Genomic DNA, 25,284 nt, shown 5'->3' on the forward strand with positions numbered 1-25,284 from the left:
TTGAAACCATCAGAAAACATAGATATTTATGTTATGATTCATAGTAGTAGCAAAACTACACTTATGAAGTAGCAATGAAATAATTTTATGCTTGGGGTCACTACAAGATGAGGAACTGTATTAAAGGGTTGCAGCATTAGAAGGTTGAGAACCACCGCGTTAGGTCTTTGCTGCCCTAGAGAAAGATAATTTGGGACTCCAGAATCTGTCCCCCTCCCACCCCCACCCTCCACCCTGCTCCCCACCACATTTTAAGTGAAATGTAATCAAAGAGGTTCTTTTTCTTAGCCCTTAGGGTAACTCTTCTGACTTCTTACTATAAGAAAAACAAAAATAGAAAGAAATAACAGGCAGGGACTATCATTTGGGGCAGGAGCTCTCAGGAACATTCTTTCTTGTTTCTAAAATCCTCTTGGGCTCCCAAGATAATCTTTACCCAGAAATCCATGTAAGGTCATCAACTGACTGTGTGGGTGCTTGGCGGTCCATGAGGACTGACAGTGTCCCACATGCTGGCAATGCCCAATGTGGAGTTCCTATCATCAGTCCTTACCTTTCAGGTGCTTGCTAGTTTTTTGTTTGTTTGGTTTTTGTTTTGTTTTGTTTTGTTTTGTTTTAGACACATGATGGTGGAAATCAATTTGCAACAAAAATTAGATTTCAGTGTGTCCCTTGAAAAATGTGATGTAACTGGCCAATATCAAAACATCAGCCCTTTCTCCTGAACACAGAAGGGAATAATTCAATATGTGTTCAAAATGCAGGAGGGGAGCAGAAGAGATGGTTCAGTGGTTGAGAGTAATTAATACTCTTAGGACCAGAGTCTGGTTTCCAGCATCCACATCAACATGGTTCACAACCATCTATAATCCCAGCTCCAGGGGAGCTACTGCCCCTTCTGGACTCAGCAGGCACTGACACAGGCAAACACAAACACACGTAAATTAAAAAAAAAAAAAAATCTTTTTTAAAAGTGCAGGAGAAGCAAGAGAGCTTTTCAATATCCTCTGCACTATGAGGAGACCACGAAGCTCTGCTCACTGTGAGAAGCATCTTTGTATAGGGCTCTATAGAGTTCAGGCCATTGTGGTGTCAAGATGAAGGCGAAAGTTAGAATAGGCTCAGGATTGGGTGGGGCAGGCCGAGTGACAGGCCATGTGGCAATGTGATACCCTTGGACAGTGACTATTCCCACAGCTCACTGAGACTGATTCAAGATAGCCACCAGGATCCACGGAGTATCCCTGGGTGCTAGGTAATGGGGTGGTGGTCATAGTCTCTCCTTAGAGGAGGAATTTGGAGAATATCATTTTATAAGCTTGGCTTCTCTAATCATTAGAGGTCAGAGACGCTATAAGAAGAGTGGTCTATGTCACTTGGGTTCCTGGGAGTCCTAGACTATTGCTGGAGGGGTGCAAGGGAACAGCCAGACTCTGGGAGCACTGCTCACCTATAGACAGTGTTCTCACGGTGTAAGTCTTCCAGGCCACAGAGGATCTCAGCTGCATAAAACAAGGCTCGCTCTTCTTCAAAGCCAGGGTTCCCCATGTTGTAGATGTGAAACTTCAGGTCACCCCCATTCATGATGGTCAGGACCAGGCACAGTGCATCTTTGGTCTCATAGGCATAGGCCAGGTTGACCTGGGAACACAAGAGCAGCAACTGTCACTGACTAATACTCCTTTCTCTTAGATCATTAGCACTAGGAGGTAGAGGGGAGTAAAGGGGACAAAGCAGCCCATATGCTGTTTCTAGTTCTCCTCTCAGTGACCCTGCCTTATAGCCAGCAAAGAACTCATGCTCAGATCTTCTGACAAGTGGTTCAAAGTAAAGGGCTGAAGGGGATATGGACAGATAGAACACTAACCTTCTGGCTTCCATACTACTAGGATCAGTCAGTTGAAAACAACGTTCAGATAATGGGCATAGCCCTTATTATAGTGACTCTGCCATGAAACAGCCCCTGACTTCATCCACAGAAGCATATCAGGGGATGTTTGAAAGTGGGCATCACCAGATGGTTGGTAGAGGTTTACAAATGATAAATGATTTCAGTTTGTAGAGATGGGTTATATAAAGCAGGGATGTATACTTTTTTTTAAGGGGGGAGGGTAGCTAGAATGTAGGTCTAGACAGAGAAAAAAAATCAACTTCAGGGTAAAAAAATCATCATAGCATAATATGTATAGGATGGTCCTGTTAGCTAAAAATAATAAAGCCTGTGAATGAAAAAAGCATGTATAGAGTGACTGCTCATAGAGCTATTTGTTATTATTGTGTATCTTTCTGTGACATGTGAATTTTACTTCTCATATACATTAGTTTTTATAATACCATGTGAAGGAAACATTTAGAGCTTACCAAATACCCATGCCCCTCCACATCCCCGAGCCTCCTCCTCAGGAAGTGTATCCCTGTATGACTAGTTGTGACCAGTGGACTAGGGGTGGAAGTACGGAATGCTAGTCCAGCTGAGGCAGTGAGAGGTCCGTGGAGAACCCCCAGCATCCTTCCCCGGCTTTAGTTAGGGTTGTCAGTAAGTGAGTGGCTTGCTCAATCTGACCAGACTTGACGTGACTGACAAATAAGCTTTTGCTGTGTGCTGCTACTTAAAGTTAGGGCTAACTGGTTACTTGGGCAGAGTCTAGTCTAGAATGACCAGGAAGCATACAAACAAAATATCTAGGAAACTCTACCATGATGGTCTCTAACATAATGAAAGCAGATAAGAGCATCTGTGGAACCCAGAGATCCTTGTCTGGGCCTGGAGGAGCCTTGTTTTGTTTACCCTGGACTTTATAATGTGATCTTGGAGAACAGAGATCCCAGAAGTGGGGACTGGCTTCACTGGAGGACCATCATTCCTAGCAAGGGAAGGAAGTCCCATCACCAGAAGAGTGGGCCTGTGGCTGGGCATGGGACACTCACCACAAACTGGCTGTTGACCTTCTCAAGAATCTGCTTCTCATTGAGTGCCATGGACTCTCCTTTCCTCTTTTTGATCCTCTTCTTCTCTAAGCGTTTGCAAGCATACATTTTACCTGTGGCCCGAACCTGGCAGGCACAGACCTGCAGTAGAAGCAGACAGTACTGTCATAGGATACTGAAGTGTTTTACCCAACTCCAAGGCTGGGATGACAGGTCTCTGGAGCTGGAACTGGTGGGGCCAAAGCCAGCAGGTTTGGCCTGTGGTTACTGGCATTCAGGACATCTGGCTCTGTACCCAGTGCTGCCTGGATCCTGCCTTTATGAACTAGCTGTAAGACTCCTCCTCCCCTGCGAAGGCTCCTGGCCTTGAAGGTACTGAAATGACCCAGCATAAAGTCAGGTGACTGGTTAGAGGCTTCAAGTGCTACCCCCGAACCCCCATCAGGTACAACTGAGTTTTTTCCTGCCAGCTGGAAGAATCTGTTTTTTTTTTTTTATTTGGGGGGGAGACAGTGAAGGAAGACCTTCAAGAACCCTAACTTTATAATTCAGAGAAATGGAAAGAAGCACTGAGAGTTCAGCACTAGTTCTGCTCTTTACTGGTTGTGTGACCTTTCCTAAGTCACCAGTCTTTTCTGAAAAGTTATCCTTGACTCCAAAAAAGAAACAAGGCTGACCTCAACTATTGAGAAGACCAGATAGTATTCATTAAATCTCTATTCCTGTAACAAGATACACTAACAGTATCACCTGGCCCCCTCATTGGCCAAGGTTGTTCAGTACCCTCATGCCTTGGGTTACCCTCCTCAAACACAACTCAGGAGACCCATCCTTCCCTTGAAGCCCCCACGTGAGGCTGGCTGGAAAGAACCTCCACTTCACCTGCCCTCACAGGGCAGCAAAGACTCTGTTGCCCTCCTTCTTTCTCCCTCACAAATGTGTCAGTACCCAAGCCAGACCCCTTGCCCTCCGTCTCTGCTATCAGAGGGCCAGGACAGAACAAGAAGATCCTTCTGAAAGCACTATTGATCTAAAAGGTGTAGGGAAGGGGAGCAGAAGCCCAGACCCTTCAATGGAGATGTCCACTCACCTCTCCAAAGCCCCCTTTGCCCAGCACTCGGTATTGCCGGAAAGTGTTTTTGGTCACTGGTTGCCTGAAAAATATCAAGAATCTGACATTCGTCTCCTGAAGGTAAGATTTGAGAACCATAAGAAACAAGTAAGGGTGGTTGGCAAGGAACCAGCCAAGGGTATGCAATACCTTCCTCTGAGGCTGTGCTAGAGACTCAGACCTCTGGCTCCAGGTCATGGGCAGCTAGGGGTTGAGCCACCCCAGCATGTTCAGAAGGACAGGGAAAAGGTTTGGAAGAAGAAACCCACAGTGCTTAACCAGGTTGAGTCAGGACTTTGCAGGAACTCAGCCCAACCCAGGCAACTAAAGGCTCCCTAGCTGCCACCCTTCCACTGACAACATCCTTATGCTCTCTCCCAAACTCAGTCTGTGGCCAGACCCAAAAGGGAACTCTGCTACATATGGTGCACATGAGGACGTGCGTGAAGGCGTGTGTTCATATGTGAGTGCATGTGTGGCGTGTGGGCTGAGGCCACAGAGGACCACAAAGCCCTCCCCACACCTGTAGAGCTCAGCCTACCCAGCAGATGGCCATACTTGCTGCTCTGGGCACTCATGAGTGAGGGCACCTAACTTAGAGCAAATGTTGCTGGCTACAGGTCTGGGTCCAGGTAATCTGTCATCATCAACTCTTAACTTTTCCTTTACAGGCACTGCTTTGTTACATTTCCATCCACCCAGGACACTAGAATACCCTGAATAGCCAAAGAGGTAGTAATAAAATACCCATCATTTTCTGTCTTCAGCTTCCAAGTTTAATGAGCAAGACCCATTTAGCATGTCTAATCAGACAGGATTTCTGATCAAAAGGCATGGATGGTATTCCCAGGAGTCAACAAATAAAGTCATCTGGCTTTTGCCAAGAACTCCATGGTGAAGAGCTCGTTTTTTATTCCTGGCCTGGTTGGCAAGGACTAATCAATGTAGTGTGGGAAGACCACCTCTTGGAGCACAGGGGCTATTTTACACACACACACACACACACACACACACACCATGCGCCATTAAATCCCTGATCAGGACAGGGGCTAGAGGAGACTAAACTGGTTCAAAGAACTGGATCAGTATGAGAAGGACCCACAAGCCTTCAGCAACTCTTGAACATTCATACCCTCTAAAAAGTGGATAGACTTTGATTTCAGTGAAATTGCCTTTTCACACTACAACTACCCCTGAGACAACCCTGAAAACTCAGGGAACTCCAGGTTCCAGGTCTCCAATTCATGTGTCTGACACACTTTTCTCTTTGCTGATCATCATCAGATGCACAGGGTACCATGCCACAGAACACCTCAGTACCTGGCTTCCTACTATAGCACCAGGGCAGCTCAGGTGTCCCAGAGAAGCCTGACAAGAGCTGTCATCTGACACAGGGCCAGAAGCCTTTCCTACAACCACTACATAAAGGCAAAAAAGGTTATATTGGCATAACCATTTACAACACATTGAGAATAAACAGTCAGTCACCACTACTGCAGAGCTCCTCTGCTAGAAAAATGATTGTCCTGCAATTTCCTAGGGAATTCTTTGTTAACCCTGGGAGGGAAATCCCCTTAATATTTCAGTAACAAAGTATAAATATGTCATGATTGAGGGGGAAAAGCTGGAGAGGTGGGTTACCATCAGTGATTGCTACACTAGGATCCTATCTTACTGGCTCTAACAACTTAGTGCCTTCCAAAGGGTATATTCTTAACTTTGCAGTAATAAAAATGTCCATTTCATGAAGCTAGTGCAGATAAATAAAAAGAAATTTATTTTTTCTTTTGCCAAGAGTCAATTAGAATTGGGCTGCTGGGTAGAAGGGGGACCAAGGACTTGAAAGATTTTGGATTCAGAGTCTAAACTACCAAACTGTCTAGGCCTTCTGTCTTCAGTAAAATGTATATAACAAGAAGGCAAATGTATGCATGCCAAAGCTTCTCATAAGTTGCTTTTGTAGTAGATGTCATTAATTGCAATAAAGAACAGTTTTGAGGATCTTCAAGCTGACAACACCTATTGCTGGATGTGCCTTGCTTGTGGACTCTGTCGTTGCTTGAATGCAAAACTGTGCCCCCAAAGTTTGCATGTTCAAGATTGGATCCCAATGCTGCTATGATAAAGGTGAGCTCTGCTCAGGTAATTCTCACTAGTTGGGGCAGAAAGACACTTGGTTTAAGCAGGCTGCTTTCCTACAGAGCATACTGAAGTATGCAGAGAAGATGGGTCTTCTCTGGGACCTTGAGATGGCTCCTGGCTATAGTGGTATCTTAACTAGGCCAGTGTACTTGTAGTAGTGGCCACATCCTTTGGGCGAGGCTTCAGGTGCAGACATGACCCATTAAGATAAAGGAGGGGCTGGCTCTTGCTCTCTTGGGTTCCAAGAGCAGAGACTGCATTTTCTGGAGCAGGAAGGTGGCAGCGGTTATTTACTCTTATCTTTGTAAGTTCTTCCCTAATAAAAACCTATTTATCATTTATCTTGGGTCTGGTGAAGTCATTTTGAAGGAACCAGCTCCCCATTTCGACAGCCACGACAGTAACACGTGCTCGATAAGACCTTGTCTTAGTCACTAGAGATTAGGTACCTGCCTCGTGACAAGGAACCAATCAGAAGTTAGCTGGTGGCGCTATGCTTTACGACCCTGGGTGTACACAGCACACAGCAATGACGCAAAGCATAGCAACCACCCTGGGAGGGCCTATGGGCCATAACAACCAGTTGACCAATCGACACAGGGAAAGCCCTCCAAGCCTGGAGGCACACCAATCATGAGCCTGTGCGTACCCCTAGACACTCCCCTTATGCTGCCCTACAAGATCTCTCGCATCGGGTTCAAACTGTCTTTTGCAAGCCATCCGCCATGGCGGGTGGGTGAAAGACCCGAGCTAACATGGGGTTAGCTCGTTAAATTACAATAAAGCCTCATGCAGTTTGCAGCAAGCTCTTGAATCTGCCTGGTGATTGGGGTGACCGAGGTCATGGCCTGGGACCCTGGATACCTGAGTTTTCTGGGGGTCTAACAATTTAAACCCCTGTGGCCTTTAAGTATCTGAAAGGGACTTGACCCATGAGTGTTGTACATGTTCAGTCCACAAGAATAAAATGGCTTCCTTCTCTGAGTTTGGAGCATATCACCACTGGGGTACCAAGTTTCTGTGGACAGGGACCCCTGACCTGAGGGGACAATTCCATTCCCAGCCTATCCCAGCATGCTTTAAGCCAGGTATACATTCTGTCAATCATGAAATGAAGCCGGCATATTCCCCCCTGGCCCCTCAGCATTGCCTGGCCTAGTCATAGGCTAGATAAGTCATGCCCTTTTCATGAATCTTGCTTTTTTGTCAGTCAGAGACAGGCTACATGTGCCCAACAGAGAGAGCTACACATGAGAGAACTTTGAAGAGACTGAGGGAGAAAATAAACTACAGAATTATAAGTGTGCCCAATCTCACTTATAATTAGTGAGGTGGAAAATAAAGAGTAAAGATACCCCACTGCTCACTGGTAGGAGGAAAACATAGGAACAATATGGAATACAAGGAGCAGGGGCTCAGGCACTGGCAGTGTTGCAAACTGGAGGTGGCTATTTTCGAGGGCAATTGAACAGTCCCTTACAGGTTACAATCAGGTGCCTTTTGAGAGGGTATTGTCAAAAGTACACAGAGTTTTATGTACAAAGCTATTCATCCTTTATGGACGGTAGCACAAAAAAAAAACCTGAGACTGGGGCTGGGGGTATAGTCAACATGTATTTAGCAGGTGCAGGGCTTGATCTTATGGGGAGGGGGGAGTGGAGAGGGAGAGGGAGGGGAGGAGAAGGGGGGGGAAGGAGAGGGAGAGGAAGAGGGAGAAAGAGAATCCAGTAGAGATAGACAGAGAACCAAAGAAGCACAAATAAGTTGATGTGTATGTGGGCACAACCAAGTCAGGACCTGCTTTCATAAGCCCATAGCATTTCTAGAATACCCAAAAGCTTAGTGGAAGGAGATGGTCAAAATTGTCATCAGGGATTTATGGAAGGTGTCTTATCTCCATAGAAATTATCATACAGATGAACTCTGACCCTACCTCTCACATTTGTATACTTTTATGAGAGGAGTGCATGGTACTCACCTTTCTAACCATTTCCACTGCAGAAAACGGTCGAAATACATGCTGTCCAGGTACTCATGGAAGGGGTCTCCCTTTAAGTAGTCATGGACAGACCTAGACCAGAGTAACAAAAAGAGGAACATGTTATAATTTCCACCTTGACAAAGCCAGACAGAGTCTAGTAGGTTACTGCCTTCAGAACTGCAAACAAGCCAGGCCTTGCAATGGATGCTCCATATCTGGCCAGAGGCCTGTTTGTTCTGTCAATGGTTGCTTAAACTAGACTGACCTTACAAGCATTCACTGTGTGCCTGCCATAGGCCAGCATTTGTTTCAAGTCCTGTAGCAAAGCAGGGAGTGTGGGATGGGTACTCAAATGGGGACATAATACAGTAAATCACAAAGATCAAGTCAACAATCCCAGAGATAAGCTATACTAAATTAGAACTCAGGAACAACTCTCTGAAGAGACCATGAGTTGAAGTGAGACTAGACGCAAACTTGCTGAGACAGAGGAGGGGCTAGAATTCAGAGGTGGGAAAGGACAGAGTGGGATATAGTCCCCAAGAAGCCAAGCTTTGGTTTGATGTAAAACCAAAACCACTATCTTTCAAGGAAGATAGGGATATGCCCAGGAAGGCATGATTTTCCTATGTAGGTAGGAGTCTGTCCAGGTAGGTAAGGGTCAGTCCAGGCAGGCAGAGATCTGTCCAAGTAGGCGTGATCTATCCAGGTAGACAGGGCTCTCCTAGATGGGAGGACCCTGATGATTGGAACACTTACTGAGCACAAGCAGAGAAGAGTTCCTTGCAGGGCCTCTGCAGGAGCTTCGCCTCTGTCTGGGAGACCAGGTCCTGACCAACTTGGGCAATGAAGACTGGGGACTGGAAGAAGGAAAGGATTGTTGTCAGTGAGGAAGAAGGAACAGGGTGGTTGGAGCTGCTTCATAGATGCAGGGTCAAAGACAATCCAGACGCCAGGTGATGGTAGAAATATGTAGATGCATGTCCCAGCATTTGACTACCTGCCCTCTGTCTGCCCCCCTAAACACACACACACACACACACACACACACACACCCCTACTATGCATGAACAATGTTTGTGTTTAGTGTGGATGGGAAGTTATAGAATGGATGGCAGTGAATAAATGCAGATTTAGTGTGAGATTCCTAGTCATATGACTTCATGGAGGTCACTTGGCATTTCAGAGTCTCGCTTCCGCAGCTTCACCCATCCCCTCTCTGCCATTCACCCTTGCCAGCTGCTCCCAGGACTTGACTCAGCAGCTGGACTTCAAGTGGGAGTTTAATAAATCATAGGGAAATTTTTAGAAAACTGCAAGGAATGAACTCCAAAAAAATTGCAATGTGAATTATGAATGGCTTGCTTTCTCTGTCAGCTACAGAGATGGAGCTGTAGGGCTGGGACACATGCTAAGGTCCATTAGGCAGTGCCTACAGGAAGTCGATCCTGGGGGTAGTCGGATAGAGAGGCAGCAGCTGGCATATCCCTACTGAATAAAGCAAGTGGGTGACTTTCTCTTCCACATGGTTTCAAATGCTGGAACCCATCCACTCTTTCCCAGACCTGCCCTCTGTGGGGGCTCATCTCCATTGGGGACTCTGTCCTCAGCTGGCTGGAGAGGTCCCAGTCCTGGTGGAGGTGGCCTGTGGTGTGGCTGCAAAGCCATTTTCACCAAGCTCTAGCTAGAGCACGTTTTCCACCATGAGCTGTCTTAGGTAATGGCAGTTCCCTCTGCTTCTGTGAACTTTGCCTGGTCCATTCCTGTCCTCTTCCCATTCTCTGCTCTAAGAACACCCAACTGTGTCCTGAAGAGAAGATGTTCACTCTCCTACTGGAGCCAAGGGCCTGTGATACTTTTAACCTCTGACCTTGCCATCCTGTGGATCTATCTTTCTCTGGAAGGAGGGAGGTGCTCCAGAGATGAAGAAGGCCCCTTTGAACTTTGAGAATTCAGGAATTTTTAAAATTTCCCCCTAAGAAGTGGATAAATTTTGTTGAATGATTCTGGCAATTTAGTCTCTTCAGAGCCAATAACTGCCAGCAATGAAATAGGAGGACAAGGCATTAGCTGTAGGCAAATTGGCCTCAGGAGAACCAGAGCTGGCTGGTAGGCCACCTGGATGGGGGAAGGGTGCTATGACTGGCAGACAGCAGCGCTCACTGCATAAGTGTCAATCATGAAGCTGACAGAACACCTTGTGTTGGGGTTTGATCTTGATCTAGTATGAGTCAGCAGAGATGGCACAGAGATGCTGAGTGTGAGAGCTGTGGGGTAGAAGGAAGCCATTTTTCAGCTTCACAGAGGAGGGGCCCCACTTGCCAAACTGTCTGTACTAGGCATCACAGTCTGTTTTTCACCTACACAAGACCAAGCTTATTCCTTATCAGCTTATTCCAACAGACAGCTAGCATGGGGTGGGTACAAGTGAAACAGGTAAATAAAGCCAGTGTGGTGGTAACCTCAAGTGTTTTTCTCCAGTTAGACATTTAAATGACAGGACACCCCACCAGAAAGTCAGTGCTCCTTGGGTACATATGGGAATTATACAAAAAGAACTAAACCAGAACTTGGTGGCCTTCAAATTTTCTTAGCCCCTGATTTTTCTTTACTAACAAATGAAATTTACTTAAAACACTGGAAAGCAATAAAAAAACAGTCTATAACAATGTTTTACATACAATAAAACCCAATCCTGGTCAATAATGAATGGAACACATGACACACATCACTATATTTAATACATACTGTGGCTCTGTGAGTCTACTATGTCATCCACATTGCAGAAGATGAAAGTTCAGAAAGGCTAAGTAATTTCCCCAAGATCATCTAGCCAAGTAATGACAGAGAAGAAATTTGAACCTAGGTTGGATTATTTTGGGTTGAGATGTGACTGGAAGTGATGGCCATCTGTTCCCCTCCTCTATCTGCTGCAGTAGAGAGCAAGACACTGTGAGGCCTGCCAGAAGCTTATGAGTTCACAGAAAGAAAAGACCAAAATGGGCTGGAGCCATCTGGAAAAGACTTTTGGAAAGATGAAGTCAGAGACAAAACAGTAGCTAGCCTGATGCCTCTTCATCCCTCTTCAGCCTTTACCTGTCAGGGCAACCAACTGGGTTCCCTTCTCAGGGACAACAGAGCTGCCATGAGTCTAGAGGTAACCCATCTGTGCACATGACATCGGGCAATTCTCATACTTGGGGGTGGCTGCCCACAGGCAAAGAGCCCTGGCAGGACAGCCACAGAATGGACAGATAATAATGTCTTCATTTAGTAACTATGGGTTTAAATTCAGCTTCTGGGTCAGCAAAAAGAGATTAAGTGATTCAAACCAAATCCTCTTTCTAGTGACTCCAGGGACTGAGTTTTTCCATGAAGAGACAAGTCTAGACTGGACCCTGAGCCTGCCAGAAAAGTTACACAGAAGACACCAGGTCAGCGCACCACTCTCCTCGGGACCTTTCCTGCTATGCTCCCCACTAGCTTTTCTGCCCTGTCCATTACTCTCCCTGAGCCTTCTAATTCTGTTCTTGTGGATCTTAGCAACTGCCAAAGTCTGCGTTTACCAGAAGATACCTCTCCAGGCAGAAAGAGAGAAAAAGAAAATCATGTAAGTGTTTTCCTAGGCACTGTCATGCAGAGAAAAAAAAAGTCCTCCGTGCTATTCTGAAGCAGTGCAGGCCCCTAACAATGGCTGGCCTTGTCCCTTCATTTCTGTCTGGGCCTCTTTCCTCCCTTTCGTCCTTTGGATATCCAGTCTGTGACCTTAAGCCTCAACATGCCAACTAGGTACAAAGCCACTGAAAAGCTCAAGTGTAGCACTGGTAGCCAGTCATGCATGACACAGGCACCACAGGACTTAGAATGTGTAGAGTATATGGTTGAGGTAGTGGTCTGGTTGGATGGAAGAGTTGGGGGGCCCTGAAGCTGTGTAGGTAAAGCAATGGATCTGGAGTAAGTGCATGCTTGGTTGGGAGTGGCTTGGTGGCTTCTATGTGGAAACTTGCAACCTTTCCCCATGCCAGTGTCCTGGGAACAGCACTGTGCAATGCTTGGCCCTCCAGAGTCCTGCCTATGGTGTCACAGAGCCTTCAGTTGTTAACACAGAAATAAGCCTAGAAATTTGGGAAACTGAGGCAGACTGAGGAAGGCAGAAAGAGAGGCATGAGTCTGTCCCGGGATAAGGCTACCAGCTGAAACTTTATTCAGCAGTCAACCAGGAAGCATGTGTAGATCGCCCCGACACCCAAGGCCTCTGATGATGATAACACCCTTACAGTTGGAGAGATGGATCCAAACCCAAGGGCAGCTAGCAGGCCACACAGCGTTTGCCAATCCAGCCAAGGCCATCAGTCCAGCAGTTGATCCACAAGGTGGCACTATTGAGCCCCTCCAGAACTGCTTCCCAATGAGAAGGAGGCCAGGACACACCACAAGGCCAGCCTTCTGTTCTAATGTGTGGGGAGGCCAGAGGAGCACACAGTCACCCTTGATCACTTTCACCCCAACTGTGAAAGGGAAGGATAAACTAATCAATTTGGAAAGGGAACCTTGAATGGTTTAAGATAAGAGCTGGAGCTCAAGGGAGACAGAGGATGTAGGTATGAAGAGGGAGGGAATGCATGGTGAAGACCGGAGGCTACACAGTAAGACCAATCTAGAAAATGTAGACACAGAAAAAGAATGGTAGGCAGGTGGAGACCGCAGAGTCAGGAGCCTGCAGAGGAAGTGGAGCCAGTGATGACCTCAATGGATCTGCTCTCCTGAGCACTAAACCTAGAGACCCAGAGCAACAGAAAGAAGGAAAAGACTTTTTCATACCAGAAAAGGCCTGAATGTCTAGGGCTCTCATAACCAAAGCTTTGTCCCTGAATCAAAGTCTCATTTCAATAAGTTGAAGTGAAAAGGAAACCAGTTACACAAGGAGGTATCCTTGGATCTTCAGATTCCTCCACCCTCATGTCTCCTCAGTGGTCATCAATAGTCCTCTGCACCCTCTCAGAGCCACCTTGGTAATAAACACCCTACAAATGGGGTGAGATATTTAGAAAGAGCCCTTGAAGGAGGATCCCTTGGTGTTCACTCCTCAACCCATCATGGCACAGGTAGGAAACAGAGAAAATACCCCTAGTGTGCTTATAGTAGAGATAAAGGGCATCTGGGCCGGCTGTGGACATGAACCTCCTAAGTTCTGGCCCAGTTCCATGGGAAAGACAAAACTTTGACCTCATCAGTTCCATTCAAAACCAGGCCATCTGCATTTTACATCCCTAGCCACCTTAGTCCTAGGGTCTCTCCATCTCTGTCTCACCACTCTGCTTTCCAGAAGTCTCTCCCAGGAGGCCCCTCATAAATTCTTGCTAATCACTTGTCCCTTGGTTTGACATCATAACCCTCAAAGCCATCTTCCTATACATCACAATAGCTATGATCCTTGATACCTTCAGATAAAGTTATGAATCTTCTTAGAGCCGCCCCTCAAATATCCTTCCAGACCTGCTTCCCCTTTCTGGCCTCTCTCCCAACACCCTGGACATTTCCTGAGTGAGCCACTGGGCCCTTGCTTGCTCCCATGGACAGAAGCCTTCTAACCCATTGTGGTGCCCATGACCCAAGAGAGGCTTCAGGACCCACATCCAAAAAAGCCCTCTTAGCGACTAGGGCCTTCCACCTAACCTCACCTCCCAGTGGTAACTCCCATGATCATTGCCCTCATGGCAGTTGCATGATGAACACTTTATCACATGCCAGGTATAGGGGCTGTCCATAGTATGATCTTGTCTAACTCTCTCAAGGCAAGTTTTATTATTGACATCTCTAGTTTACAGCTACTGAAACAGCTCAGAACGTAAGCAATTTGCCTAAGGTCACATAGCTGATGTTTAAATACTAAGTTTCAAATCCTGGCAACTTAGCCAAAGAGCCCCATCCCTAAACAGCAGCACGAGGTAAAAGACATCAAGCTCCTTCCTAGCATGCAAAAATGTGACTGTACCTGGAAGAGCAAGCCGTGCTAGGACACCCATGGATGTCAGAAAAGGAAGAATAGCATATTATGCATATTTTGATAACTGCTGCTTGTATGGTGCTGTCACATGTAGTGTGTGCATGTGCATATGAAGACATGCATGCAAATACACAAGATAATGTCCAACATATGTTTTGCTTCAGCATACCGAAACAGCCCCCTGAGGAGCTTAGTGCTTATTAGAAGTGGTTCTGCTAGTGGACAAAAGGTCAGCTGGGGAGACTGCTGGCTCTATCTCCAGACACAAGCACTTAGGTCTTAATGATGTGTATATTTTCATATGTGAGCAGCTGACATTCCCCTTGTAAACTATTTGCAATCTCTAGCTTTCTCAGGAAAAGTGGAGCAGCAGAGAGGCAAGATTCTGGAACAAAGGGGTTTCCTTCTTTTTAAACAAGAGGATTGGCTTGCCCTGCTGGACCTGGATGGAGGCAGCTGGTTTTGGAGATCCTCATTTCTCCTCAGGGAGGGGAATAAGAAATGAACACTCCTGCAACAATACCCTGAATGCTCCTTGACATGAAGGAATTTGCATCAGTTACAGGAAGCGTGGCCACAGGAGTAGGGAAGGACTGAGAACCAGCAGGAGCCACGGTTGGAGCACGAGACCTGGATGGAGAGAGCAGGGATTGATAGGAGCATATGATGGAAACTTATTCTAACCTGTCTCAAAACTGCACATGCTGTCAAACCACAACCAGAAGACAAAGGGAGAGTTAGTGGAGTGCAGCCCATGGAGAGCATTTCCTTGCTTAGGAGCTGATTTAAGGCCTGGCTGACAGAGGAAGAAAATAAGCCATTCTTTCACCTTTTTAATCAAATACCCAGGGCCATATGTTAGAGCTGCTGCCACCTGCCCTCAAGTCTATCTGGGGCAGTTCCTCTCTGTCTTTGGTTAGGCAGGAGATACAACCCACAATCCCTAAACAAGAACAGATCAAAGGAAAATAAAAGGTTTTGTTTTCCGGGCCACTGGGGAGAAATAAATCAGTACAGCTCACAAGCAAAACACCTTGCACACTCAGGCTAAGGTTGATATCCAGTAGCCATGGCAGGGATATCCCTCCCTTCACTGAGGATCACCAAGGTCAACCCAGCAGATCAGCTGCAAGCCCTGAGCACCATCATGGTGTCTTAAGGCTATCAGCCATGCAGAGGAGGTCCAGAAAAGTAAGTTTGCTTCATCATGCCTCTGCAGTTCTCTAGGAAGAACTTCATTGCTTGCCAAAGAGGAATCTCCAGTCAGGAGCAGAAGCACCTGCAGTAAAGTTTAAGCTTCAAGCTCTCTACTTGCTGCCCTGAGTAGCTACAGAATATTCCAGATGGGGAGGGAAAATTTTCAGTGGACAAGATTTCTACAAAAACACTTCCAGTAAACAGAGATGGCTCCAGGAATTTGATGATTTCTTGTTTTGTTTTCAGTATTCACTTTTGTACATGATGTGCTCTTTTTAAAAAAGAAATATTTATTTTGTTTTTTCAAGACGGGGTTTCTCTGTATAGCCTTGGCTGTCCTGGAACTTGCTCTGTAGATCAGGCTGGCCTCAAACTCACAAAGATCTACCTACCTCTGCCTCCCAACTTCTAGGATTAAAGGCATGCACCACTGCTTAGCTAAGATTTATTTTTATGAATGTTTCTGTGCATGCCTGGTACCTGGTGGAGCAGAGGAGAATGCCCGACACCCTGGAACTGAAGTTACAGATAATGGTTGTAAGCCACCATGTAGGTATTGGGAACCCAACCCACGTCCTCTGCAAGGGCAACAAGTGCTCTTCAACACTAAGCCATCTTTCTAGCTCCCCATATGGTGCTTCCTTCCTTCCTTCCTTTCTTTCTTTCTTCCTTCCTTCCTTCCTTCCTTCCATCCATCCTTCCTTCCTTCCTCCTTCCTACCTTCCTCCAGTCCTTCCCGCTGAGGCAGGAATTTTTTCTTGAAAATTTATTTCATTTTTATGTGTATGAATGTTTCACCTGCTTGTATGTATATGTACCATGCTTGGTGCTCTCACCATAAGAGAACATACAGATTCCATGGAACTAGAGTTAAGATGGTGTGAGCCACCATGTGGGTGCTGAGAATCAAATTCAGGTCCTCTGCAAGAACAACAAATGCTCATAACAGCTTAGTCATCCCTAGCTCCATTGGGTAGGATCTTGCTTATAGCTCAAGCTGACCTCAAACTAAAGATGCTTCTACTGCCTCAGCCTCCAAAGTGCTAAGGTGTGCACCACCATGCCCAACTGCTATTTATTTTCTTAAGTGAAGATATTTCCCACATTCTTTAAGCCTCAGCCCCCACGAAACCTGGACTTCCCCTTGCTTCCACCACAGACTGCTCATGCTCAGTCTCACAGGCCCTTCTCCAGAGATCTGTCCAGGGCCTAACTCATGCCTCCGAAGCCTCCAGGCCTCTAGGAAGATGTGCCTGTTCTGCCATCTTTCTACTTCATAAGATCTCAAAGACCCAGAGTCTGAGCTCTATGGAGTATCATGTGGTTGGGTGTTTGAACAACTGAAAGGTAACATCCTGCTACTTTCCATCTGAAAAGGGGCTAGATTTCTCTCCAGTGAAGATTTTCTGTTTGTTTTGATTTTTTGTTTTTGTTTTTGTTTCTTTCCAAGTCAGAGTTTCTCTATTTAGCCCTGGCTGTCCTGGAACTCACTCTGTAGACCAGGCTAGCCTCAACAGAGATCTGCCTGCCTCTGTAATAGAATTAAAGGCATGTGCCTGTCACCATGTCTGGCAACTCCAGTGAAGATTTTAATCTATGAGAGGTGGTGATGAATGAGGGGTAGTTATCTTCTAATATGAAAGGAATTCAACCAGAACTCCCCACCTACATCGATGTCATACTTGTGCCCAAGACCAGTGGCACATAGGAAACACTCTGACTCTGGTTTGGAAGTAATAATATTCTACATGAGGCCTACAATGCAGGCACATGGCTACCACTTTGGTAACTGACTCTAGGTGGTGACCTCTTGCACTTTCTGGATGGTGGCCCTGAGGACAAATGAGGATTCTCCTAGGTCAAGAGTAAGCAGAGGTAGAGGACACTGTGTGATCAATCAGATGCTTCTCCAGCTGGGGTCTGAGCCAAGTCTAACCATCAGCCACAGACTTTGAGTATCTATCCTCAAAGTTACATTATGTCTATCCTCACATTACAGGACTCAGCCCAAGAATTTTTTAAAGGTCAACTCAATTATCCAGCAGCAATGAGGACTGTGGATGACTAACTATGGGGTAGCCTCTTGGTCCTCAGGGAGAGCTACAGAGATATTCTCATCAGACAGAGGTAGCTCTACAGCTGAAGGTGAAGGAGTTAAGTAGGCAGTAAAAAGGTCCCTCCATCTTTCCATTTCTAGTGTCTGTGATCTGGGAAGTCTTCAAAGAAATCTGAAGTTCTGGAAGAATTCATTTTCTCCTCAGGACAAACCTGATGTATTTCTGGACAACTTTCAGAGGATAGGATAGCCTATAAAAATCCTAACTGAGAGCAGGTAATGAAGTGAATGCAAGCCTGGAGCAAGCCCTACTGACTAGGCCACAGGGACCCAAGTTGTCCCTTTGGATCAGCAAAGAAGAACACAGAACCTCTGGGAAATAGCCATGGCTCTCAGAAGGAGAACACTCATTGGACTCAACAGATCTAGACACACATTTTCTTGGCTTTTCAAGTGTCTTCACAGAAATCAGAATGAAAAATACTCAAACAATGGGAAGAGACAGAGAACATTTTAATCAGCATTGGAATTTAACCAGGGGCCCTGGGAGCTGGATAGCTCTAATGAGAAGGAAAGGAAACCACAGTGACTCTGACCCAGACCTCGACCCTTTACGTCAGAAGCAGAAGAGGATAATTAACAAAATGCACTGTGCCCAGAAATGGAATGAGAGGCCAGCTGAGCACTGTCAATTTGATAATACCCAGTCGTGACCTGTGAACCAAAGTGTGCACCAGAGATGTTTACACAGGCTTTGCACATGGCGCTCACAACCCCAGAGAAGTCGCTGGGGCGAGAAAGGGTTCTCCCTGTAGTTTGCGTCCAGCCAGCTGTGTTCTACATGAGTCAGTGCCACCACACGCAGGTTCTTGGCAATTGGCACTCTGGTCCCAAGGGACTGAAGTAAAGAATGTTCCTGCAGGAGAGTCCCTTAGGCTCTGTATGTGAGAGGTGAAGACACAGCCATCTGGTTTTCTGTCTTCTAGAACCTTCACTGCCCTCATGTTCCATAGCTCCCAGTGCAGTCTCCATTGAAAGTGGGATAGATTTTTCTCTAGTGAAGACTTTAATCTATGGATGTTAGAGATTAAGAAGGAACAGGAATCCCTACACCTATTAGATGTCATTCTGTGCCAAAGGCCTACAGATGGGGGTGGGAAGGTGAGACACACAGGGAGTCAGCCAAGTACAAGCACTACTGGGACCAAGACACCTGGGGCAGGGATGCCCAAGAAGCCTGTGACTAGTCTCTGACTGCAGATACCAAAGTGAGAATATAGGCAGGAAACAACAGAGAATAAAGGAGGTCAGAGGCAGAGCTGGCTCTATGGGCATCAAAGGGATGTCTAACTTTCTGACCTGAAAGGTCACAAGAAAGGAAAAAGGACATAAGGGGTCTGTTTTATCTTGCTGCAAGAAGCTAAAGTGAAACAAGGCTGTAGACAAAGACAATTCTGTCTCCAGGAAAAATTGTTCAGGAGTCAGAGGTATATCTGTATGAAGGACAACTTGTGCAGGAAGCCTTCGACAAGCAAAATTACAATGATCAGAAGTCCATATTTAGGGCCAGGAAAGTCCAATCAACATGGACACAACAGCCCCACCCCACTTTGAGACTTGATCACTCCAGCTACACACAGGAAACTGACTCAGGGGACAATTTTGTTGTTTATTAAATTCTGAGAAGACCACACAATGAAGAGACCAGACTCTAGACTTAGGCAGAATAAGACTATATCCCAGCTTCACTCTTAGTTTGTTATTCTTTTACTTTTACATGGCAAAACATAAACATGACACCTTAATCATTTTTAAGTGTACAGTTCAGTGGTGTTGAGTTCACTCTCTCAATCACCTTTTCCTAAAAAGTTTTGTCACCCTAAACACAAACTGTAGCCATTAAATAATCACTCCACATTCTTTCTACCAGGAGGCACTGGAAAACCTGAATCTAATTTCTCTAAGTTTGCCTATCCTGAGCTGGTCAGATGGTTCAGCAGCTAAGGGCACCTGCTACCAATCCTGCAAGTTAAGTTCAATCCCTGGGACCCACATGATAAAAGTTGTAAACTGACTCCCACAGGTTGTCCTCTGACTTCTATATGTATACTGTGGCACACACACACACACACACACACACACACACACACACACACACACACACACTTTAAATCTGGCATCTTTCACTTAGCTCAAGGTTTTTAAGCTTCATCCATGCTATAGCATGTATCAGAACTTGGTGGAATTAAATATGCCACTGGATGTATATGCTGTATTTATTCATTCTTATGTTGATAGTTTCTAGACACTTGGTTTCTAGTCCAATTATAAATAATGCTGTCTGGACATTTGAAGACACAAATTTGAGTCCCTGTTGACAGTTTACCCTTCTTCACTATTACTAAACAATGTGGCCCAGGGTAAAATGGAGACAACCATTGTTTTTCATTTAGGATTAGGATTAAAAGGAAGCCAGAATGAGCTAAAAGCATGAAGTCCCATGTATTTCTCCTCCTCACCTCCAACACGAAAACCTGCTTTTGGTAAGAGATAATAATCCAATATGTAGATGTGGCTGGTGTGGCACCATGTGCCTCCTCTAGCAAGCTCAGGCACTACACATAGCACAGAATTTAGACACTTACTGGTCCACATAAGAACAGCTGGGGGGGGGGGGAATCTGAGCCCAGATGCAGGCAAGTTACAGTGGAAGATGTAAACAAAGTTAAGCACTACACCTTTTGATGTTATTTATCCATGTTTGTAGTGCAGGGTCTTGCAAAATTCTGCAAGGATGATTCTAGTCTCCTCTTTCAAGCTGTGTGACCAGTCCTTCTTCTCTAGGCCTCAGTTTCTTCATGTAGGAACAATCTGGCTTAGCTCAGTAATTTTCAAACTGGGTTAAATGGAACCCTAACTATTCTTGCAGTCAGATCCTAGGGAGTGAGAAAGAAAAGCAAAAGGGAAGCCTGGTTAACCACTGAAAATCTTCTTTGTCTGTCTGTACACTGGAAATCAGGAGGTAGAAATTATTTCCATGACCCTGCTGAATAGGCCCTGAGATTCCTTGGAGAAGTGTCACCCATCTTAGGTGACCTATTTCCCTTCACTTCAGTCAGCCATCATGAAGTATTAAGAAAATTTGGAATGTGAGGTTCTGGGCATAGAGTAGTTGCTCAATAAATATTAGCCCCTTTCTTTTGTCCCAGGATACTTAGTGAACACAAACATGGCTTTATGCCTTCCTCTCTGTTGCCTCCAAAATAGAAGAGGAAGAGACCTACTCACACTGGCAATGCCTGAAGAATTCCAGCTGTCTGGGGTCTCATAACCCATGAAATGCCCAATCCCATCTGATGCTGGAAGGTAAACAAGACTTAGCCTGCTTGGAACTTGGATTGAAAGTGACTTCAAAAGTCCCACCCTCAAACTTTCTTTTCAATGTTTTTCTTCCCTCAAGTCTCCTCACAGTACTGTGGCAAGAAGCTGAAAAGCCTGGCACATGGCTCCCTGATGGTTCCACCCCAGCCTGTCATCTGGACAGACACTTATTAAGGCAAAGGTGGACTCTGAACTCATTACATTCATTGACAACAGGGTGAAGATCCATTCCTGTTGCTGGGAGACAAGTCCAATAATCTCAGAGGAGGAGAAAAGCCAGGTTCAGGGCCAGTGTCTAGAGTCCAACATCTTTGAAGGATGGAGACGGGACTTTAGTGGGAGTAATTTCCATGCCTTTGGTTGCCCTGGAGACTACATACAGATTGGCTAGATGGTGTGATAGCTAATATTGAAGGTGAATTTGACTAGCCTTGTGTAGGGAACACTGTAACAACACCTGCTCAGGGCTGGATACAGGTGTGCCTGACCACGCCTGCGAGGGCATGGTCAGGGTGACATGGAGAAGGTTTAAGAGTGAGGGGCACACACATGGGAGCCCCTTCTTCCTTTTCATCATCAGCTTGCTGTACTTACTCCATGCCCTGCTGGCTGGCTAGGTTGCTCTGTAAGTAAGGCAGAGCTAATAAATACCCTAATATGTTTACCAGACTCCGTATTGGTAATTCTCTCATTATCTGGTGTCAGAAGTGGGACACAAGCCCATGCCTCCAAAACTGACAATGCTCCAGCATATGTCTCCACAAAATTGGAACAGCTTTTCAAATATTATAACATAAAACATGTCACCGGCATACCACACAATCCTACGGGACAAGTAGTGGTTGAGAGATCTAATAGAACACTAAAGGAGATGCTCCATAAACAGGCTGGGAAAACAACCCCTGCCCCCAAACATGGGTTGCATAATGCTTTATTACCACTAAACTTTCTTAATACCAATGGACAAACAGCTGCAGAAAGACACTGGACTACGCAAAAAAACTGCTGAACTGAATCAGCGGGTATATGTCAAAGATGTACTAACCTCTGTATGGAAACCAGGACATGTGTTATGATTGGGTAGGGGTTTTGCATTTGTTTCCACAGTAGAAGAAAAACTTTTGATACCATCAAAGTTGATCAAGATTCTAGCTGAAAAGGAAAAACCTCTCGATGAGGAGAAATGACAGGTATTATACTAAGGTATATCTCATAAACTAAATAGAAACCCCCCAAAGGAAAGGGAAGTGTTTTGCTTCTATCTTCACAGGAAAACTCATCTCCAGAAGTCAAAGAACACTGCATGAGTAGATACTTAAGAAGAGAAGATAGCTATAACCTTCAAATAAAAGGAATATGCCATATGGTTAACTTTACAGCTGTCTCTCAGAGAATTCTATTTCTCTTTATTTCCTAGTCCCTATTCAAGTAAACCAATGCTGGCTTTAGAGGTGGATTTGGCTTTCCTTCTGTAAAATCCAAGCATGTTGTTTAACTAAACTTCAGAGTTTCTGCATTATATCAAGAAGCCAATTGATGTAATACAGATTAAGCACAAGTTTTGGACCATCTTTGTCTTTTCTTGGCTCTTTCTTATTTTCCCATGGTTGCCTTTACCAGTATGCATATATACACAAGCAAACATTTCTCTGCTAACATTTATATTTGAGTCCCTCACAACCAATAAAGACCTGCCTGACAGCAATCACCATCCCATTTCAGCAGGAAGTAACTTCGAGGATGCTACGCCCCCTTTCCCCATTGTTGTCACTTAGGATAGTGTACACCTAGTTAGGGATAGCTTCCTATTGTTTATGGTTGGGATTGGAAGGAGGTGTTCAGGCTTGGACACCTCTTTCAGATAACTTTAGGGTTTAGTTAAAATAGACATAGATAAGATGTGACATAAGCAGATTATTGTATCTTCTTGTATTTCACCCTTATGATTGGTAATTATGGATATTTTACACTGTTAAGTTTTAGTTCTCTTTAGACTAAAATGAGAATTGTAGGGGACACAATAACCACACCTGCTCAGGGCTGGATACAGGTGTGCCTGACCACACTTGCGAGGGCATGGTCAGGGTGACATGGGGAAGGTTTAAGAGTGAGGGGCACACACATGGGAGCCCCTTCTTCCTTTTCATCATCGGCTTGCTGTACTTACTCCGTTCCATGCTGGCTGGCTAAGTTACTCTGTAAGTAAGGCATCTCCCTAATAAATACCCTAATATCTTTACCTAACTCCGTATTGGTAATTCTCTCATTAACTTGAGAAATCTATAGGAAAACCTACCTCTGAGTGTTTTGTGAGTACTTTTCCAGGAACAAATGGACCATGAGGGTTCTGACCTAAAGAGCCATCAGTTGATGGACTCTATTTACCCATCAGACTACCCAGGAGATGGGGTATCTGTGGGAAGGAGGGCCTGGTTAGACGAAGTTTGATACTAGGAGCCCCTTTTTACAAGCTATCACTTTCCCTGGTCCCTTCCTGTTGCTTCCTCTCCACCATAATGTGACGGGAAGAACCACATACTCCCATCACCACAATGCTCTTGCCCAAACACCATGAACTAAACCCTCTAAAACAGTGAGCCAAAATAAATCCTTCCTTCATCAAGTTGTTTTTTACCAGGAATTGATCATAACAATAGGAAAAATATCTAATACAAATGGGCTGGTGGATTCTATACTACCTGTACCAGTGTCACCTGGTCCAGTGATTCTTATTCCAGGCCCCACTATCTTCATAACCGTCAAACCACCACCCCATAATGCATCACTAGCTAGGGAGAAGAGAGCATTTCTAAAGATAATTAATGGCCTTAGGAGAACAAGGGTGACAACACTGAAGCACGCAGGAAAAGTTTATTCCATTCGATTCTTCTTCAAGCCCCATCAAGAAAATCTCAGCAGTGAGCTAGTATGTCATTAGCTCACCTGTGACACATACTAATCCCCATACAGTGAGAAAGGTTTATCATGTCCAAAGTTTTCCTCTCCAGTTATCCCTATGACATGCATACCGGTTTACCTTTGACACAAAAGAAAATTCTGATCCTTGTCATTGTCACTCCCTTCAATTCCATACTCAGATGAGTAAATTAAGGTGTTGCTATTGTTTGAATCTGAAATTTCCTAAATGGGTTTAATGTTTTGAATGCTTGTTTTGTAGTTTATGAATATTTTGAAGGCCATGGAAGCTTTAGAGGATAGAGCCTAGATGTAAAAAGTAGGTTATAAGTGCCTTTGAAGGTTATACCCATGACCTGGTGCCAGCCTGCATTCCCTGTTACTTGGTCTTCCATCACATAAGAAATTTGCTAATTAACATTGTCAACTTGACACAGCTTAGAAATACCTGAAAAAAAAAAAAAAGAGTTTCAACTAATCAATTGTCTTTATTAGGCTGCCCCACAACCATGTCTGTGCTGGGCTGCCTTGACTGTTAATTGATGTAGGAGGACCTGCCCACTTATGGGTGGCACCATTCCCTGAGAAAATGATCCTGGGTTGTATTAGGAAGCCACCTGACCATGAGCCTAAGTAAGCAGCATTCCTCCATGGTTTTTGCTTCTGAGTTCTGCTTGAGTTCCTACCCCAACTTCCCTCAATAACAGATTCAAAATATAAGCCCCCACCCCCAAAAAAACTTTTTCTACATTGCTTTTGGTTCTGAGTGTTCTATCACAGGAAAAGAAAAGAAATCAAATCAGAGCACATCTCAGGGTTCTCCCACCATAGATGGAACTGTTCTGCTATGCCTTCCCTACTGTGATAGACTTTGAAATACTCTAAAACCAAGTAAACCTTTCTCTCTGAAGTTTCTCGAAGGCATTTAATCACAGTGATGTCAAAGTTACTAATACAGGCTCTAAGGAGCTTGCAGGACTGGAAATTAGCAGGACTGGTCTTCTGTGTGGACCTGACAGTAAAGCGTGAAGCCAGCTGACTGCTCTGAAGCCAGAGCTGACAACCAGCCTGTTGGGCCTTGCTCAACATCCTGGTGCTGATGTCTGGAGCAAAAAAAAAACTACCACTGAGAGAATACAATAAGTAAGATGGGGGTCGAGAAATTAAGAAAGCAAACTAGGGATCATTTCTTTTCTTACAACCCCTTTTCCTTTTCAAAGGTGGCTGTTTTCCCAGAGAGCCAAACAAACATTAGAGATGTATTTCTTTTGTGCAAAAGTAGGCTGATAGGTTGCTTCCCCCACAACAGGAACAAACTTCCCTGTTTTACCCTGTCATTGTTTATAGAAACAAAGAGGCAACCTTATGTCTACAGAGGGCACTGAGAACAACATCCTGCCTGAGGACCTTTGACCAAAAATAAACTCCAAATACTGCCTGGGCTGGGCATTCTCAGCATCCCACAGAGAAATACTACACTGGTTCATGTCAACTCTGTCTATCCCACCTGTCTACCCTTCCTGTCTAGGAAGAACCCCATGCAGGCCTTGCTTGAGTTCCTACTC

At 45.1% G+C, this 25,284-nt stretch overlaps 1 protein-coding gene across 5 annotated transcripts in view; it reads right to left on the reverse strand.

Moving 5' to 3' along the window:
- Window positions 1-25,284, reverse strand: part of Grk5 (G protein-coupled receptor kinase 5) — a 203,005-nt gene that overhangs the window by 19,755 nt on the left and 157,966 nt on the right. For 3 of the 5 annotated variants that reach the window (XM_035441694.1, XM_027406842.2, XM_035441693.1), the window contains 5 exons: window positions 8,922-9,022; window positions 8,160-8,252; window positions 4,019-4,082; window positions 2,929-3,069; window positions 1,451-1,641 (listed from right to left, as the gene is read on the reverse strand). In XM_035441694.1, coding sequence (XP_035297585.1) covers window positions 1,451-1,641; window positions 2,929-3,069; window positions 4,019-4,082; window positions 8,160-8,252; window positions 8,922-9,022 — 590 coding nt within the window. Of the gene's footprint in view, window positions 1-1,450; window positions 1,642-2,928; window positions 3,070-4,018; window positions 4,083-8,159; window positions 8,253-8,921; window positions 9,023-20,160; window positions 20,290-25,284 lie in introns of those variants that run through there. The other 2 variants (XM_027406846.2, XM_035441695.1) reach the window with 2 other exon arrangements.

Source organism: Cricetulus griseus, chromosome 3 (assembly GCF_003668045.3).
Source record: "Cricetulus griseus strain 17A/GY chromosome 3, alternate assembly CriGri-PICRH-1.0, whole genome shotgun sequence".
In the NCBI taxonomy this organism is placed as follows: domain Eukaryota; kingdom Metazoa; phylum Chordata; class Mammalia; order Rodentia; family Cricetidae; genus Cricetulus; species Cricetulus griseus.